Source organism: Staurois parvus, unplaced genomic scaffold (genome assembly GCF_062004578.1).
Source record: "Staurois parvus isolate SC_StPar_1 unplaced genomic scaffold, SC_StPar_1.0 ptg000017l, whole genome shotgun sequence".
NCBI classification, from domain to species: Eukaryota; Metazoa; Chordata; class Amphibia; order Anura; family Ranidae; genus Staurois; species Staurois parvus.
The window spans coordinates 2501776-2519190 of record NW_028317813.1 but is presented as its reverse complement, the minus strand read 5'-3'; the positions used below and the strand labels follow the sequence as shown (position 1 = coordinate 2519190).

General features: G+C 42.5%; 1 protein-coding gene across 10 annotated transcripts in view; it reads left to right on the top strand.

The window, feature by feature from the left end:
* ZC3H13 (zinc finger CCCH-type containing 13) overlaps positions 1 to 17415 on the top strand; it is a 129163-nt gene that overhangs the window by 70321 nt on the left and 41427 nt on the right. For 6 of the 10 annotated variants that reach the window (XM_089678873.1, XM_089678858.1, XM_089678827.1 and 3 more), the window contains 2 exons: positions 3486 to 4508; positions 5112 to 5156. In XM_089678873.1, the coding sequence (XP_089534999.1) occupies positions 3486 to 4508; positions 5112 to 5156 (1068 nt within the window). The remainder of the gene's footprint in view (positions 1 to 3485; positions 4509 to 5111; positions 5157 to 17415) is intronic. The other 4 variants (XM_089678890.1, XM_089678881.1, XM_089678847.1 and 1 more) reach the window with 1 other exon arrangement.

Here is a 17415-nt window from a genome sequence, read left to right as displayed (position 1 = left end):
CAGGTTTTTGGGCCTCTCTGGTATTCCTGGGTTGGGGGAAGCTAGTGCTGCCTGTGGTTATTTGCCTCCTACTAGGTTCTGGAATTCTTCTATGCAATCACTATGTGGCTTCTGGGCCAAAAACGCAATACTTTTCCCAGGAGCTAGCACCACCACTTGAAAGAGCCAGTGCCATGTAAGCTTTTTAGCTGGCCATGAGGGTAGAAGTCGGACCACCACTGTAATGGGGACATGCTTTCTTTTGAAGTTATTTTAGCAGGGGAACCCTTGTTTAGGAAATCTGTTGATGGGAAGACCGTGGCGGAAATGTATTCATATGCCATTAAAAAAAAAAAAAAAAATCTAAGTCTCCTACCTTTACTCAGTGAAAGTGTTCACCTTGTTCTCTCCAGGCATAAACCTCCACGCCAAGGCTATGTACTTTCTTTCTTCTCAAGTCTTGGGACTACCAATCCTGCACACAGAAGTCCTCTGTACAGTTGAGGAGCACCCCACACCTCAGTGGGGGAACCTGCCCCATATTGGACTTAAAATTTCTGAACAGATATCCGTTTGAAAGACGCAATAACAGATCTTGTGGATTTTCAAACATGTCACAGGGTACTTGGATGATCTGCTAAAGGATTAGTCAGCCATAGCCTTGTAATAAGCCCAAAACCAAAAATGTGTTGTAGCTTACCAGTCATTAGATGTGGTGGCTGTATCAGTTTTTTTTTCTTTGGCTTTTTCCTTGTGTTTTCACCTGGTTATCTTGCCTGTAACACACCTACTGTATTAGAGAGACAGTGCCATGTAGGAATGCCAGCCCTCACACCATTTGGAGTACCTTAGTTTAATCCTGGACACTGTCCAAGCCAGGATTTTCCTTGCTTTAGAAAAGATTACTACTTTTGAGACTCCATACCTTCAGATTTAAAGGCACTTTTAATTAACTTTTACATGACGGTTCACGGCATAATAATCTCCTTAAATGCAGTTACCTTTTGCTCATTTACATTCCAGGTCACTTCAGCTCCACATCATTATGTGATGGAACAAACAGATTCATTCCCCTATCCATCGAGACAAAAATCTCTCTCTAATGGTGGGTTTTTGTCCTGGAGTCAGGAAAATCATTTCTCTATGTACATTAGCGTTTTTTTAAGCTCCTAGAGGCATTTTTTTTTCTGCTCCCAGAAGCTAAATGGTGTTATCCTACGTGTCCATGAACACTATTTTAGACTAGTAGCATATTTCAAGCGGAGCAGGAAAAAAATTTTTTGTAGCGTTTTTTTTAGAGCGTTTTTCCAGCAGAAAAAAAGCTCAAAACGCTCCTAACAGCTTTTTTATTTTTCTAGCCTTTTTTTATTCAAACTGTAAAAACACTAATGCTCCTCAATTCTTCTAAACGCTACTAGAACACTCCTAAACCCCCCCCCCCCCCAAAAAAAAAGCTGTTGCTAGCGTTTTTTATCCAGTGTTTTTTTAGCTACAAATAAAAAGGCTAGTGTGCATGGAGCCTTAAGGCGGATACAGTGAATGGTGAGGGAGATTACAGCTCAATGACAATCCAAGGGAGACAGTTGAGTCTCCGCATCAACCTTCTGGAACGGAGAGCCACCAAGGTCACAAAGTCAGGTTGCAGTCAGACAATGCCACAGCAGTGGGCTCATTTACTCTTGCTTTGACTTTAACACACATTTAAAGCACCTACAGCTTCAACATGAAGTGTTGTTTGATACTTGTGATACTTCTTTGACGCTTTAATGAAGCTTGGCAAATGCCCTGTGTGTGTTAATTTTCAATTTGTTTTAAAGGGGCCCAGTAGAATCCCAGCTCAGCAGTACCCCCACTCAGCAGTTCTCCAGCTCATTATTACCCTCGTTAAGCAGACACCTTGCTCAACCTTACCCCCAGCTTTGCTGATTCCTTTCTCAGTACCCCCAGCTTTGCTGATTCCCCACTCATTATTAAACCCCCAGGTCTGTTGATCCCCCCCCCCACTCAATCATCCTCTGGTTTTCTGATCCTCCTCTATATGGTCCCTGCTTACCTCCTGCAATATTGCTCCCTCGCTGCAGACCACATGCAACATTGCTAATTTCTCCTGCTCTGGTCCCCCATCCACTGGTTTGGGACGTTCCAGTGGTCGAAAATGAGGATGTTTTGTCTGTGAATGAACATAGGGGAACAGGATTTTTTTTTTGTTACTCGCCATAAAATTCCTTTCTCCGAGTTCATTGACGGACACAGCACCCACACCTCTGTTAAGTTTGATACTTCTGACGCTGCTTGTTACAAAACTGGATGCCTTTGGCAGAGAGGGTTTTATACTTGCTAGGACTGCCCATGGTGTTACCGAGTTTGTTTTTCTTCCTAGTGTCCTACTCCTGTAGGTGGCGGTACAACCCTCTGGTTGAGAATAAGAAGATAGTGTTCGTCAGTGAACTTAGAGAAAGGGATTTTATGGTAACAAAATCCCGTGTTTTTTTTTTTTTTTCCTAACATGTTATACTTACCTGCTTTGTGCAGTGGTTTTGTACGGCGGAGTCCCCTGCTGGCTCTTTCTGCCTTCCAAGTACCCCTCTAGCAAGCCACTTGTCAAGAGGGTACTTGAGCAGGCTTGCTTCGATCCCCAGTGCCTACGTCCATAGACACGGGCTTTGCGGAAGCCCCCTCAGTCAAGGCTTTTCTTCAGGGAGATGCTTGTACTAATCCCCGAATTCCACCCCTAGTGTCACCTTGGAATTTCGACCTGGTGCACTTTGTACTTTCAAAGACCACTTTTGAGACGATTTTAAGGATCCTTTTGGGAGACCTCACGTGTAAAGTTGCCTTCCTGGTGGCCAATTATATCTGGTATATTTGTAAATAACCTTTTTTGTATTGCAAAGGGATAAGGTGATTTTGAGACAAAAGACCTTCTTTTCTACCCAAGGTGGTCTCTTTACATCTGTTTCCCTTTGTCCTGCTTCAGAATACTTCATGGAAAGTTCCTTACACTGCTTGGTTATGGCAAAGGCTGTCAGGGCCTACCTGGCAGCCTCAGCTTAGGTTTGCAAAATGGTGTCCCATATTGTCCTATCAACAGACCCTCATAGAGGACATCCTGCCTCCTGCTCCAACATTGCCAAGTGGATGAGATAACTTTTTGTTCCAGTGCTTTTGCCCCAGGTTTTACCAGGTGGCTGTTCAGTCCTCAGGCTGATGCGAGCTTCGGCTTCCATAACCTTGTTTTTTGACGGTCTGTAGGTAGTTTTGTTTGCTGTGATGTTCACCGCTCAGTTTACTAGTGTGGGACTTCCCTTGGTCTATAAATACAAACCATATCCTGTTCTGTAAGATTAAGATAATATGGGATAATAGGGAGAGGAGAGATGGAGCAGATCAGTGGGCTAACATATGTTGGACCTTCACACTTAAAATGCTAGTTGTTTTACAATCTTTTGCTTGAAACTAAAGGATTTGTAACTTAAAACATTAACTGCAACTGTTTTTGCTTTCAGATGAAAAACATAGGCTGCTAAGTCAGGTTGTCCGACCCCAAGAGCCTCGTGCGCTAAGCCCTGCACATGTATCGGAAGAAAGACCGGCTCGTTGGAAGGAAGATGAACGCAAGCCTGACCGAAAAGAGGGTTCCAGACGCTATGAGGAGCCAGAAGTTAAAGAGCGAGCATCTGCTTCAGAAAAACAGAGGGAACACTTAGTAGATACTGAAATCTCAAAGACAAAAGACATTGATAACACAGTGCAACATAAGCAAGAAGAAAGAGAGGTTTCTGATAAACTGCATGATGATAAAACTAAGAAGAAAATGCTAAAGAAAACTGTAAAGAAGAAAAAAGATGAAGAAATTGTAGTGGAAAAAAGTGCTACTGAATCTCCACAAGAAGAGGGGAAAGTATTTTCACCGAAGAAGGGTACAAAAAAGAAGAATCTGGAGAAGAAACGAAAGAAGGGTGATTCTGATGTCTCCGATGAAGAACTCACTGTGCAACACAGTAAGAAAAAGAAGGGCCCCAGGACACCACCAGCTATAGTGGCTCCACTTCCTACAGCAGCAGCAGCAGCTTCAAAAGAGGAACTTTCTGAGGTGTTGCCTGAAAAGATGGTGGCTGAACCAACCCAAACCACATTCAGTGACTGGTCAGATGAGGATGTACCTGACAGAGGTGAAGCTTTCATTCCAGATAGAAACACAGAAGAGACAATTAAAAAACCAGTCAAACTCAAAGTGGAGAAAGAAGATTCCAGACCTACAGCTGTGGAGGAGCCTCCTAGTCGTAAGCTTTCTGAACAGAAACGTAGCAGTAGCATATCTAGTAACCAGAGTCATACCTCCAGCCGCATCCGATCTCCATCTATTGACTCGGTTCACCGCAGTGAAGAAGATCAGGTTGCTAGAAGGAAAATGTTACACGGAGGCTCTAAGGACAGAGACCGAAATAAAAGTAATGAGCCCTCTGGTGAACGCAAGTCTAGAATTGATCAGCTGAAAAGGGGAGAACCTAGTCGCAGCACTTCATCAGGTAGATTCCTTATATTTCTTTATTGTTTAGCTGAACAGTCTAGCATATGTCAGCCAAGCACATCTGATCAGCATTTCAGTATTTCAATTAATTTATGGTCTTCACTTTTTTATTTTTATTGTCATAAGGATATTGAAACTTAATTCTGACACGAAAAGGAACGCAAGAGTTGGCTAGTCACTTAATCCAGAACTTTAATTTTGGTCAAAGGAAGTTTCTAGTTAAATTGCCTGCTGGATTCTAATGCCTTTTTTAGGATTCAAACTCCCTGCTGAAGTTCTAAATTTCCCTCTGTCATTGAGACATTCCCTAACGTTACAAGATGCTTGTGAGCGATTCCTTCTGCCTATTCCTGACTGATATACTAGTTCTTGGTGTACTGACCCCTTAATATGTAAATCCTGTACTAAATATGTGTATTTTAAGGAAACATGAGCTTCGAAGTGGTATAGTGCGTACTTTGTTCTCTTATACAAAGTTAACGGACTGTGTTTTCCCAGTAGATTTATTGGAGCTCTTTGGTTCTTGATGAAATGCTTATGATCATTTTCCTTTTGTGAAATATTGAATTGTAAAGCTCTAACTTGTGCATTCCACATACAGGACATGCGATCGGGTTGCAGCCACACATCTCAGCACGGCATTCAGGTGTGTAGTACCTCACTAGGCCACTAGGGAGAGCTTTGCACATGGCGAATAAACTCCACGTGGACCTTGTAGATAATACAAATCTAATACTTTGTTTATAATACCTTAATGTATATATGTGACTAAAATATGTTTACGCAAACAATTTAATATGGATGCCTTAATTGTTAAAATTATGTGCCTCGAAGGAATGGCCAGACTCATGGCAGAAAACCCTTTCAAATATTTAGAATAATGTACCTGCCCTCTGTAGTAAGTGTATTTTAATTACTAACATCTGTATTGACCTTGATCAGAAAAAGGAATATAGTCTGGTCAGCGGCTGTGAATTTTTAGTTTTTAAAAGCTATATGAAGGTACAGTTTTGGTTCTATTACAGCATTTAAGACCTATACAGTCAGACGTAAAGCAGTGTTGTATTTTACACTCAATTTAGCTATGGTTCGACGGGTAATCCAAAAATATAGAAGTTTCTTTTTCATTCATTGACAAAAGTGGGAAGTGTTGACCTTTGGGTTATTCTGCCACCTGCAGGTGGTTTGGACACTGTCAGACAAAAAAAAACTAGCCCCACCCAGCCCAGGATAACCCCTCCTACAACCAGCTTCAGTACATTGCTAGTCTTCTAGGAAAATGGGAATATTTTCTTCAGCTCTTCTGTACAGAAGACAAATCTGCATATTATAGGCTTGTACCTTCAGGTGAGTGGACTCTGGCAAGCTTTTTGTCTTCTAATACAGCAGTAGTAGTGGTGCATCCTCAGTAAAAGCCTTTGATGGGCAAAGCCTGGAACCCTATACAGGGACCAGTGATGACTGATAAATCATGGTCACCCTGTATCCCTTACTGTTAAAACTGGGACTGTTTTTGGAATGTGTTCGCTTCACTTTACTGTGTAAACCTTTTTAATACTTGGTGCTAAAATTCAGGTGTCAGCTAAGTCTTTGATGAATGAGCAGGTGTTGCATCACATGACAGGTTGCACACTTGCTGCCACTTTCACCTAGAGCCCTTTTATAAGGTACTCTGGTGTTTCCTCGCACCCTTTTTCCATAAAGACTTCGATACATACTGCTGTGTACTCCCTTTTAAACAGGCTTACTGCACCCTACTATGGTAATACCTCAGAGGAGTATCCACACCCATAGCAATGATGAAACCAGGGGAAATGGAGCCACAGAAATCCATGTCCAGGGCTTAAAAAAAACAGGCTCCTTCTCCAGCTCAGTGTAAGACTGATATGCCTGGCATAGAAGAGACAGACATGCAAAGGAATGATCCAATATGCTTGCCAGTGTGCATATGCTCACTTCTGCTGTGCGCAAAAGCCTTGGTATTGTCGCATTCCAATCCCCCTGTCTTTCCATGCACCTTTTTGCACAGCGGCATGCTAAGTCAAAAAATATTTTTCTTGTTCTTGAACAAATGAAATTTTCAATTTACGACGATTGGGTCAATGCAGAAAAGATTTTCAATCTTCCAAAATGTATTTGTGTGTTCTGGTAGTAGATCGTGCCATCTATATCCTAAACGTCTCACTGTACCAATTGATGATAGTCCTTCAATTGTCCTTATGTTAATTAAAAAAACAAACACAAATGGTATAAATACCTGTCCTGTGCAGTGGTTTTGCACAGAGCATCCCCGACCCTCCTTTTCTCAGGTACCTCACTGGTGCTTCTGGCTCCCTCCCTTTCTCCGCACTTGTGCTACTCACTCCCAAGCCCCAATTTGTGTCCATTGATGCCCTTCTCACTGGCTGTGATTGCCTGCAGCTGGAGCCAGTGGCTCCCTCTGTCACCTCTAAACCAATGAGGCAAAAGAGTTCTGCTCTCATGCACATTGCTAGATCGAGATTGGACTCAGGTAAGTATGGGGTGGGGACTGGGTGGGGGGAGAGCTGCATGCAGAAGTATACAGGTGACACTCGAAAAATTAGAATATCATGCAAAAATTCATTTATTTCGGTAATGCAACTTAAAAGGTGAAACTAATATATGAGAGAGACTAATTACATGCAAAGCAAGATAGTTCAAGCCGTGATTTGTCATAATTGTGATGATTATGCCTTACAGCTCATGAAAACCCCAAATCCACAATCACAGAAAATTAGAATATTGTGAAAAGGTGCAATATTCTAGGCTCAAAGTGTCCCACTCTAATTAGCTAATTAAGCCATAACACCTGCAAAGGGTTCCTGAGCCTTTAAATGGTCTCTCAGTCTGGTTCAGTAGGAGTCACAATCATGGGCAAGACTGCTGACCTGACAGTTGTGCAGAAAACCATCATTGACACCCTCCATAAGGAGGAAAAGCCTCAAAAGGTAATTGCAAAAGAAGTTGGATATTCCCAAAGTGCTGTATCAAAGCACATTATTAGAAAGTTATGTGGAAGGGAAAAGTGTGGAAGAAAAAGGTGCACAAGCAGCAGGGATGACCACAGCCTGGAGAGGATTGTCAGGAAACGCCATTCAAAAGTGTTGGACTTTCACAAGGTGTGCACTGAGGTTGGACATGGGCTTCAAATGTTGTATTCCTCTTGTCAAGCCGCTCCTGAACAACAAACAATGTCAGAAGCGTCTTACCTGGGCTAAAGAAAAACAGACCTGGTCTGTTGCTCAGTGGTCCAAAGTCCTCTTTTCTGATGAGAGCAACTTTTGCATCTCATTTGGAAACCAAGGACCAAGAGTATGGAAGAAGAATGGAGAGGCACACTCTGCAAGATGCAGTCCAGTGTGAAGTTTCCACAGTCTGTGTTGATTTGGGGAGCCATGTCATCTGCTGGTGTTGGTCCACTGTGTTCATTAAGTCCAGGGTCAACGCAGCTATCTAGCAGGAGATTTTAGAGCGCTTCATGCTTCCTTCTGCAGACGAGCTTTATGGGGATGCTGACTTCATTTTCCAGCAGGACTTGGCACCTGCCCACACTGCCAAAAGCACCAAAACCTGGCTCAATGACCGTGGGATTACTGTGCTTGATTGGCCAGCAAACTCGCCTGACATGAACCCCATAGAGAATCTATGGGGCATTGCCAAGAGAAAGATGAGACATGAGACCGAACAATACAGAAGAGCTGAAGGCCGCTATTGAAGCATCCTGGTCTTCCATAACACCTCAGCAGTGCCACAGGCTGATAGCTTCCATACCACACCGCATTGAGGCAGTAATTGCTGCAAAAGGGGCCCAAACCAAGTACTGAGTACATATGCATGCTTATACTTTTCAGAGGTCCAATATTGTTCTATGTACAATCCTTGTTTTATTGATTGCATGTAATATTCTAATTTTCTGAGATTGTGGATTTGGGGTTTTCATGAGCTGTAAGCCATAATCGTCACCATTATGACAAATCATGGCTTAAACTATCTTGCTTTGCATGCAATGAGTCTGTCTCATATATTAGTTTCACCTTTTAAGTTGCATTACTGAAATAAATGAACTTTTGCACGATATTCTAATTTTTCGAGTTTCACCTGTAGATTAAAGTAAAAAAAACAAAACTTCTGCCTTTTCAGATCCACATTCATTTAAATATTCTGCAGATAATTAAAGTCTGTCTTTATACTTGCAGGCCCAGATCTGCAACTAGCTGTTGCTGCAATGTCTCTCTGCCCTTGTCTGGTTAGCTGCGGTTTGACAATGAACAACCAACAAAGCAATTGCCTTAGTTGCCTTGTGCTCTGCTTTTGTGTGGCTTCCCTAAAACAAGAAATGACACAAGTGTCCAAATTAACCCTGATTTCCATTTACATGCACAGAATCTTGTGGCTTAGCTGAAGTTACCTGTAAAGATGTCTCATACGTATGCATTTGAAGGAAGGCGTCTCTTTAATGAGTCACGTGACAAAATAATCAGATATCACAGGAGGAAAGGTTGTTCTACAGCCGAAAGTTCAAAAATACCCTTTTGAAGGGTCCTCTATCTCCTCAAAACTCCGGCTTTGAAATTGGAACCTGCTTATGGCATTGAGTTCGGTCCTTCCCTTTGGCTGAAGGCCTGGTCCATAAAACCCACTAATCTTTCCAATGAAGAAATGCTCTCACTTCTAAAAGTAGGTAGAGGTCTGTTACAGTTTGCTTCTCCCTGAGATCTCCCAGACATGGGTTTAGTTAGTGGGTTCAGAGGGGTACACAATTAGGTTCCAAAGTCTACCTCCTTGCAGCTTTCTTCTCAGATCAGCCAACATCTGCACAATTACAGTCAGATTTGTAGAATGCTCTGAGACATTTTTTATTCAAGTGAATAAATGTGCCAGTTCCCCTACAGGACAGTTTCAAAGGATTTTATTCAAAATTGTTCTGTACCAAAACCCAACAAGTGTTTTGTCCAATACTGGACTTGAAATTCCAAAATTCTGATCTGTTCCCACAGATCCGGCCATGTCTCACTTTTAATTAGCTGTTCATTATAGAGCTCTGTTCTGTGTCAGGTCCTGTTCTTCACCTGATCTTGGTTACAGCTTTAAAAACATTTTCAAACCATATCTTAATTAAAAATACCTTATTACCGTGGTTTGATCCTCTTCTTACTGAACTCATAGAGCAGAGGGCTGTAGCATTAAACTGCAGTTAGTTTGCGGAAGCCTTTCATTTCTCATGTGTCCCATGTAGGTACATATGCGTAGGACATTTTGACTAATGTTCTGGTCTGTGGCACCTTAGACCAAGAAACTTTCTATAACCTTTGAGGGACATACAGTGGGGCAAAAAAGTATTTAGTCAGCCACCAATTGTGCAAGTTCTCCCACTTAAAAAGATGAGAGAGGCCTGTAATTGGCATCATAGGTAGACCTCAACTATGAGAGATAAAATCCAGACAATCACATTGGCTGATTTGGAAAGAATTTATTTGCAAATTATGGTGGAAAATAAGTATTTGGTCAATATCAAAAGTTCATCTCAATACTTTTATATATCCTTTGTTGGCAATGACAGAGGTCAAACGTTTCCTATAAGGTCTTCACAAGGTTGGCACACACTGTTGCTGGTATGTTGGCCCATTCCTCCATGCAGATCTCCTCTAGAGCAGTGATGTTTTGGGGCTGTCGCTGGGCAACACGGACTTTCAACTCCCTCCAAAGGTTTTCTATGGGGTTGGGATCTGGAGACTGGCTAGGCCACTCCAGGACCTTGAAATGCTTCTTACGAAGCAACTCCTTCGTTGCCCGGGCGGTATGTTTGGGATCATTGTCATGTTGGAAGACCCAGCCACGTTTCATCTTCAATTATCCTTGCTGATGGAAGGAGGTTTGCACTCAAAATCTCATGCTGCATGGCCCCGTTCATTCTGTCCTGTACATGGATCAGTCGTCCTGGTCCCTTTGCGGAGAAACCGCCCCAAAGCATGATGTTGCCACCCCCATGCTTCACAGTAGGTATGGTGTTTTTTGGATGCAACTCGGCATTCTCTCTCCTCCAAACACGACGAGTTGTGTTTCTACCAAACAGTTCTATTTTGGTTTCATCTGACCATATGACATTCTCCCAACCCTCTTCTGGATCATCCAAATGCTCTCTAGCAAACTTCAGAAGGGCCCGGACATGTACTGGCTTAAGCAGGGGGACACGTCTGGCACTGCAGGATCTGAATCCCTGGCGGCGTAGTGTGTTACTGATGGTAGCCTTTGTTACGTTGGTCCCAGCTCTCTGCAGGTCATTCACTAGGTCCCCCCGTGTGGTTCTGGGATTTTTTTCTCACCGTTCTTGTGATCATTTTGACCCCACGGGGTGAGATCTTGCGTGGAGCCCCAGATCGAGGGAGATTATCAGTGGTCTTGTATGTCTTCTATTTTCTAATTATTGCTCCCACAATTGATTTGTTCACACCAAGCTGCTTGCCTATTGCACATTCAGTCTTCCCAGCCTGGTGCAGGTCTACAATTTTGTTTCTGGTGTCCTTTGACAGCTCTTTGGTCTTCACCATAGTGGAGTTTGGAGTGTGACTGTTTGTTTGAGGTTGTGGACAGGTGTCTTTTATACTGATAAGTTTAAACAGGTGCCATTGATACAGGTAATGAGTGCAGGACAGAGGAGCCTCTTAAAGAAGAAGGTACAGGTCTGTGAGAGCCAGAAATCTTGCTTGTTTGTAGGTGACCAAATACTTATTTTCCGCCATAATTTGCAAATAAATTCTTTCCAAATCAGCCAATGTGATTGTCTGGATTTTTTTTCTTATTTTGTCTCTCATAGTTGAGGTCTACCTATGATGCCAATTACAGGCCTCTCATCTTTTTAAGTGGGAGAACTTGCACAATTGGTGGCTGACTAAATACTTTTTTGCCCCACTGTAATGCAGATGCATCCATCTTCCTCAGCAGAAAAGAACAGACTGTGCAGTCGTCTTCATCTCTGGTAGACTTCCTATTTCTCAATCCCTTGATCTCCATTTCCCTAGCTTGACTCCCAGTCCACCTGCAAGGTCTGACACTCTGGCTGAGGGAGGATCCTGAGCAACCCATGTGGTGCAGGGGATTTGGTCATTGGAGAGTTTTTCTTGATCAACATCCTGGAAACTTTGGGTGGTTTGGCTGTCTTTGCAGCATCAGACTGTCCTTCTAGAGAGTCATTCAGCCCAAAATTCCAGTCAGACCACAGTGCTGCCAGGAAACAGTCATCAGGGAAAAAACTAAAGTATTGCCACAGTAAGATCAGATCTTGTCCTGAAAGAACTTCACGTTCCATCCTAGACAACTGTGTACATCCCAGGCATAGAAGATTGTAAGACTCCTCAGACAGCAGCTCTTGGACTTGAGGGAGTTTGTCCTACACCCACAGGTGCTCCTGGACCTATTTTGCAGGTGGGTGATGCTGAATGGACCCTCCAGCCTACAGATTTAACATCTAATTAGACAGGTTTGTCTTCCGGTATACAATTCTCTAGTGGAAGTAGGGGATGCTCTGGTGGATTTAGTACACCCTGATCTGTTTCTTTTCTCCCCCAATAACTTCTTCTGTGTCCGCTTCACAGGGTTGAGATTGAGGGCATTTTGGTGATACCCTTATTGCTCCTGACTGGCTCAGGCAGATGCGATACACTGATCTGGTAAGACCCTTGGCAGATGCTCTGTGAACACTGACAGCTTTTTAGGATCTTTTATCCCAAGGAGCAGTTTGACATCCTGCTTCAGTGGCTGCCTCTAATTGACATGCATGTTGAAATGTGGGTTCTGCCTGGATGGGGGCATCTGAGACTGTGATTCCTGTGATGCTCAAGGCTAGCATGTCTTCTTTTCACAAGGGCTGTCATGGAATATGGAAGTCATACTTCACTTGATGTGAGTCTTGGTGCTTCCACCCTTGGAGTTTCTTCATGGGACTAATCCTTTAGTTCAGCTGGATCTGGGCCCATGTATGGCTCTTGGCTGAGGTCATATTTGTGCCCTATCTATTCTGTATTAGATGCATTTGGCTCCACTTCTTGATTAAGACACAGGCCACCCATGGAGCTGCCCATGAACCCAGCCTGAATCTGGTTCTCTCTGCGCTTCGGAAACCACTATTTCAACCCAATAGACAGTACTTTGCCTGCCACTCCTTTTTATTTTCTTTATTTTAACTATTCTCTGTGAGGCAAGTGTCTGAACTGACGGATTTATTCTGCAGAGAACCCTTTTGTTTTGCACAAGGACAAAGATATTGTTCCTACTTGCCTAAGATAGTTTCTGCCTTTCACCTCAACCAGCTGTTTATTCCACAGTAGTTCTGCCAGGTCCAGTTCACAAAAAGGACGTTTTGCTCCATTGTTTTGATATGTTTTTTGCTGTGCTAATCCAATATTTTCAGAGACTGAATTCATTTTTGCCACTCTGGATTGATTGTGAATTTGTGCACTGGTTTTTCCTTTCCACCATCTCTAGGCGGCTCAAACAGAGCATCATCCAAGATTATAGGCACATTCTGCTAGATATCTGAGCTCTTCTTTCGAAATCAAGCATTTGCTTCCCAGATTTGCAAGGCTGTAGCCTGGTCTTTGGTCCATATGTTCTGTATGTTCTACCAGGGGAGATTTCAACCTCATGTTGTGCCAGCTTTAGATACAAGGTCCCTCAGGTGGCTCTTTGAACTACAGGCAGTCCCCAGTACTTTGTTTTCTTGGGCCTGTTAGCAATTTGATGTGTTCTCACCCCCTAGCGATTGCTCTTTGATTTCCATGAGGTTAAGGTAGTAATAAACCCAAAAGCAAACATTATATTGCAGCTTACCAATTCTTAGATGTGGTGGCCGTATTAGCTTCCTTTTTTTAGGATTTCTTATATTTTTATCTGGTGATCAGGCAAATAAGTCTGTCAACAGAAAAGCTCTCTTGCAGTTACAGGGATGAGACAGGCTATTTAACATTCGCAGATGTGCTTTTGTTTGTGCTCTTGGCGGCTTTGCTAGAAAACTGAGGCATGCTGGTAGTAGGAGGAATTATCGTGGTCTGACCTACAGGTTTTTTTATTTTACTGTCATTGTCCAATCCTGCTGTTGCTGGCATTATAACACAAAGATTACCCACTTGCCCTCTGGAAGATTTACCCCCCTTCATGACTAGGCCATTTTTTTGCTACGCGGCACTACGTTAACTGACAATTGCGCACTCGTGCAACACTGTACACAAAATAAATGTATTTAATTTTATTTTTTTACACAAATAGAGCTTTCTTTTGGTGGTATTTGATTATCACTGTTTTTTTTTTTTTAATTTTTTGCACTATAAATAAAAAAAGACCGAAAATTTATATAAAAAAAAAAAAAAGAAAAGAAAAAAACACTTTTTTTGCTATAAAAAAAAATAAATTTCTTCAGAAATTTAGATCAAAATATATTCTGCTACATGTCTATTCCAATAAGTGTATAGTAATTGGTTTGCGTGAAAGTTAGTGTCTACAAATGGCAGTGTGTGTAAATATACTAAAATTTTTTTTTTCAATATATTAGTAATGGCGGCGATCAGAGACTTATATCGGACATTCTGACACTGGATGGGAACTAACTGCAAATGACATCTCCAGTAATACAGTGATCAGTGCTAATAAAAAGCACTGACACTGGGCAGGAAGGGGTTAACATCTGGGATGATCGAAGGTTTAACTGTGTACCTTGTTGTGCTTTAACCTCCCTGGCGGCATTCCCGAGTGTAGCGCGGGGTGAACTTTCAGTACCAGAAGTGATAACCCCGAGCTACACTCAGGAATACACTGCGGTGTTGCTCTGGGATCCCTCCAGCATTTACCTTGTCTTACGATCCCGCGATGTCCCCCCTGTAGCGTCCCTGGCCATGTCCTCTGGCCGATGCCGGCATCCGTCTTCCGTTCCCTGCGAGCATCGGGACGGAACCGGCGGGAATTTAAAAAATGTAAAAATTTGACATCACTCAATACACTAGAATCTGATAGTATTACATTACTGTATCAAACCATTTCACATACATTTTGTCCCTAGCGCTTTGTCCTGTGCCCTGCCTGCATTTTTACTGTTCTTTCTGCCTGGAAACTGAGAAATGTCCATGGCGTCCAAAAAGCGTCCCTTTAGGTCAAAAGCGGTTTTAGACTGGCTAGATAACAGCGATAGTAAATTAGAACCACTTGCAGGATTGAGTGATGATTCGTGAGGAAAACACTGAAAACGATTTTGCGACTAAGCTCAGTGATGTGCGAACTTGGCGCTCTATTTAAAATTTCAGTGTTTTTGGTTTGACTGCATTTTTTAATTAAATTTATTATATTTTTTATGATTATTATAATATAATTTATGATTTCGTGTTTCATATTTTATCATACCCGGGATGTTTACTAGACTTGTTAGAGTGAGTTACTCCTAAGAATTACAGGCCTACAATAAAAAAAAACATATTTCCATTGAAAACAATGTACCGCTTTGAGCACAGAAATACTGACATAATCAGACTGTTAGGGATGTTAACTGTGTACTGTGCTGTGTTTTACTAGGGGACGTGCTGGCTTTTTATCTCCCTGTTGGTACAGAGGTCCTAGCCAGGAATATGTGGGCTGGGACCCTGTGAATGACACCGACAGGAACCAGTGACAGTTCGGTTATGACCGTGCGCGCACCCCCTACCTGTAAATGCAAAATCGCGTATGTGTGTGTGTGTGTGTGTGTGTGTGTGTGTGTGTGTATATATATATATATATATATATATATATATATATACATACATACAGTGAAGGAAATAAGTATTTGATCCTCTGCTGATTTTGAATGTTTGCCCTCTCACAGAGCAATGATCAGTCTAAAAATCGAATGGTAGGTGTATTGTAACACTAAGAGACAGAGTAGCAACAAAAAATTCATAAGAAATGCATGTCTAACAAATTATGCACTGGTTTGCATGTTCATGAGGAAAATGAGTATTTGATCCCCTTCACAAAACATGACTTAGTACTTGGTGGCAAATCCCTTGTTGGCAATCGCAGACGTCAGATGTTTCCTGTAGTTGGCCACCAGGTTTGCACACATCTCAGGAGGGATTTTGGCCCACTTCTCTTGGCAGATCCTCTCCAAGTTATTAAGGTTTGGTGGCTGACGTTTGGCAACTCAAACTTTAAGCTCCCTCCACAGATTTTCTTGTTCAAACATTTTATTGATTTAACAGGAAAGGATGCATGGGACATCAGAAGTATACAGCATTTGTACAATGAAAATTTCCCAATGGGACAAAATTAGGTGTCAAGAACAATAACATGAATAACAACATCTTGCAACTGAAGCCCCATCGAAAATAAGGGGGAGGGGAAAGGGAAGTAACAAGGAGAGGTGAGTGACTCCACGATTGAGAGGAAAGGGGAACAAAATATTAGCCCTCCACAGATTTTCAATTGGATTAAGGTCTGGATACTGGCTATGCCACTCCAGGACCTTAATGTGCTTCTTCTTGAGCCACTCCTTTGTTGCCTTGGCCGTGTGTTTTGGATCATTGTCTTGCTGGAACACCCATCCAAGACCCATTCTCAATGTCCTGGCTGAGGGAAGAAGCTTCTCACCCAAGATTTGATGGTACATTGCCCCTTCCATCGTCCCTTTGATGCGGTGCAGTTGTCCTGTCCCCTTAGCAGAAAAACACCCCCAAAGCAGAATATTTCCACCACCATGTTTGACAGTTGGGATGGTGTTCTTGGGGTCATAGGCAGCATTCCTCCTTCTCCAAACACGGCGAGTTGAGTTGATGCCAAAGAGCTCGATTTTGGTCTCCTCTAACCACAAAACTTTCAACCAGTTGTCCTCTGCATCATTCAGATGTTCAGTGGCAAACGTCAGACAGGCCTGGACATGTGCTTTCTTGAGCAGAGGGACCTTGTGGGCACTGCAGGATTTCAGTCCTTGTTGGCGTAGTGTTACCAATTGTTTTCTTGGTGACTGTGGTCCCAGCTGCCTGGAGATCATTGACAAGATCTTCATGTGTAGTTCTGGAATGATTCCTCACTGTTCTCATGATCATTGACACTCCACGAGGTGAGATCTTGCATGGTGCACCAGACCTAGGGAGACTGACGGTTGTTTTGTGTTTCTTCCATTTACGAATGATTGCACCAACTGTTGTAACCTTCTTACCAAGCTGCTTGGCAATAGTTTGGTAGGTCTACAGTCTTGTCCCTGACATCCTTGGACAGCTCTTTGGTCTTTGCCATGGTGGAGAGTTTGGAATCTGATTGTTTGATTGCTCCTGTGGACAGGTGTCCTTTATACAGGTAACAAAATAAGATTAGCAACACTCCCTTTAAGAGACTGCTTCTAATCTCAGCTTGTTACCTGTATGAAAGACACCTGGTAGCCAGAAATCCTGCTGAATGATAGGGGATCAAATACTTATTTCCCTCATAAACATGTAAATCAGTGCATCATTTGTTAGACATGCATTTCTTTTGAATTTTTTGTTGCTATTCTGTCCCTGTGTTACAATACACCTATCATTTGATTTTTAGACTGATCATTTCTTTGTGAGTGGGCAAAATCAGCAAGGGATCAAATACCTATTTCCTTCACTGTAAATGTGTGTGTATGTGATTTTGCGCAGAGCAGGTGCCCTGTAGCAGTAAAGCTGCTATAGGGCGGTCGGGAAGTGGTTAAAGACTTCCTCTGGATAACCAGAGAAGGAGGCACACAAGCACAAGACATGCTCTCATTGGGGTTTTAAGTTGAGCATTAGTGTCTCTAGCCATGTTTTGGAGCTGGGGTCAGGTGATGCAGATATGAGCCCAATCAAATTATTGTAACCTTTTTTCCCCCCCAATATCTTGGAAATAATATAGTATTCATATTG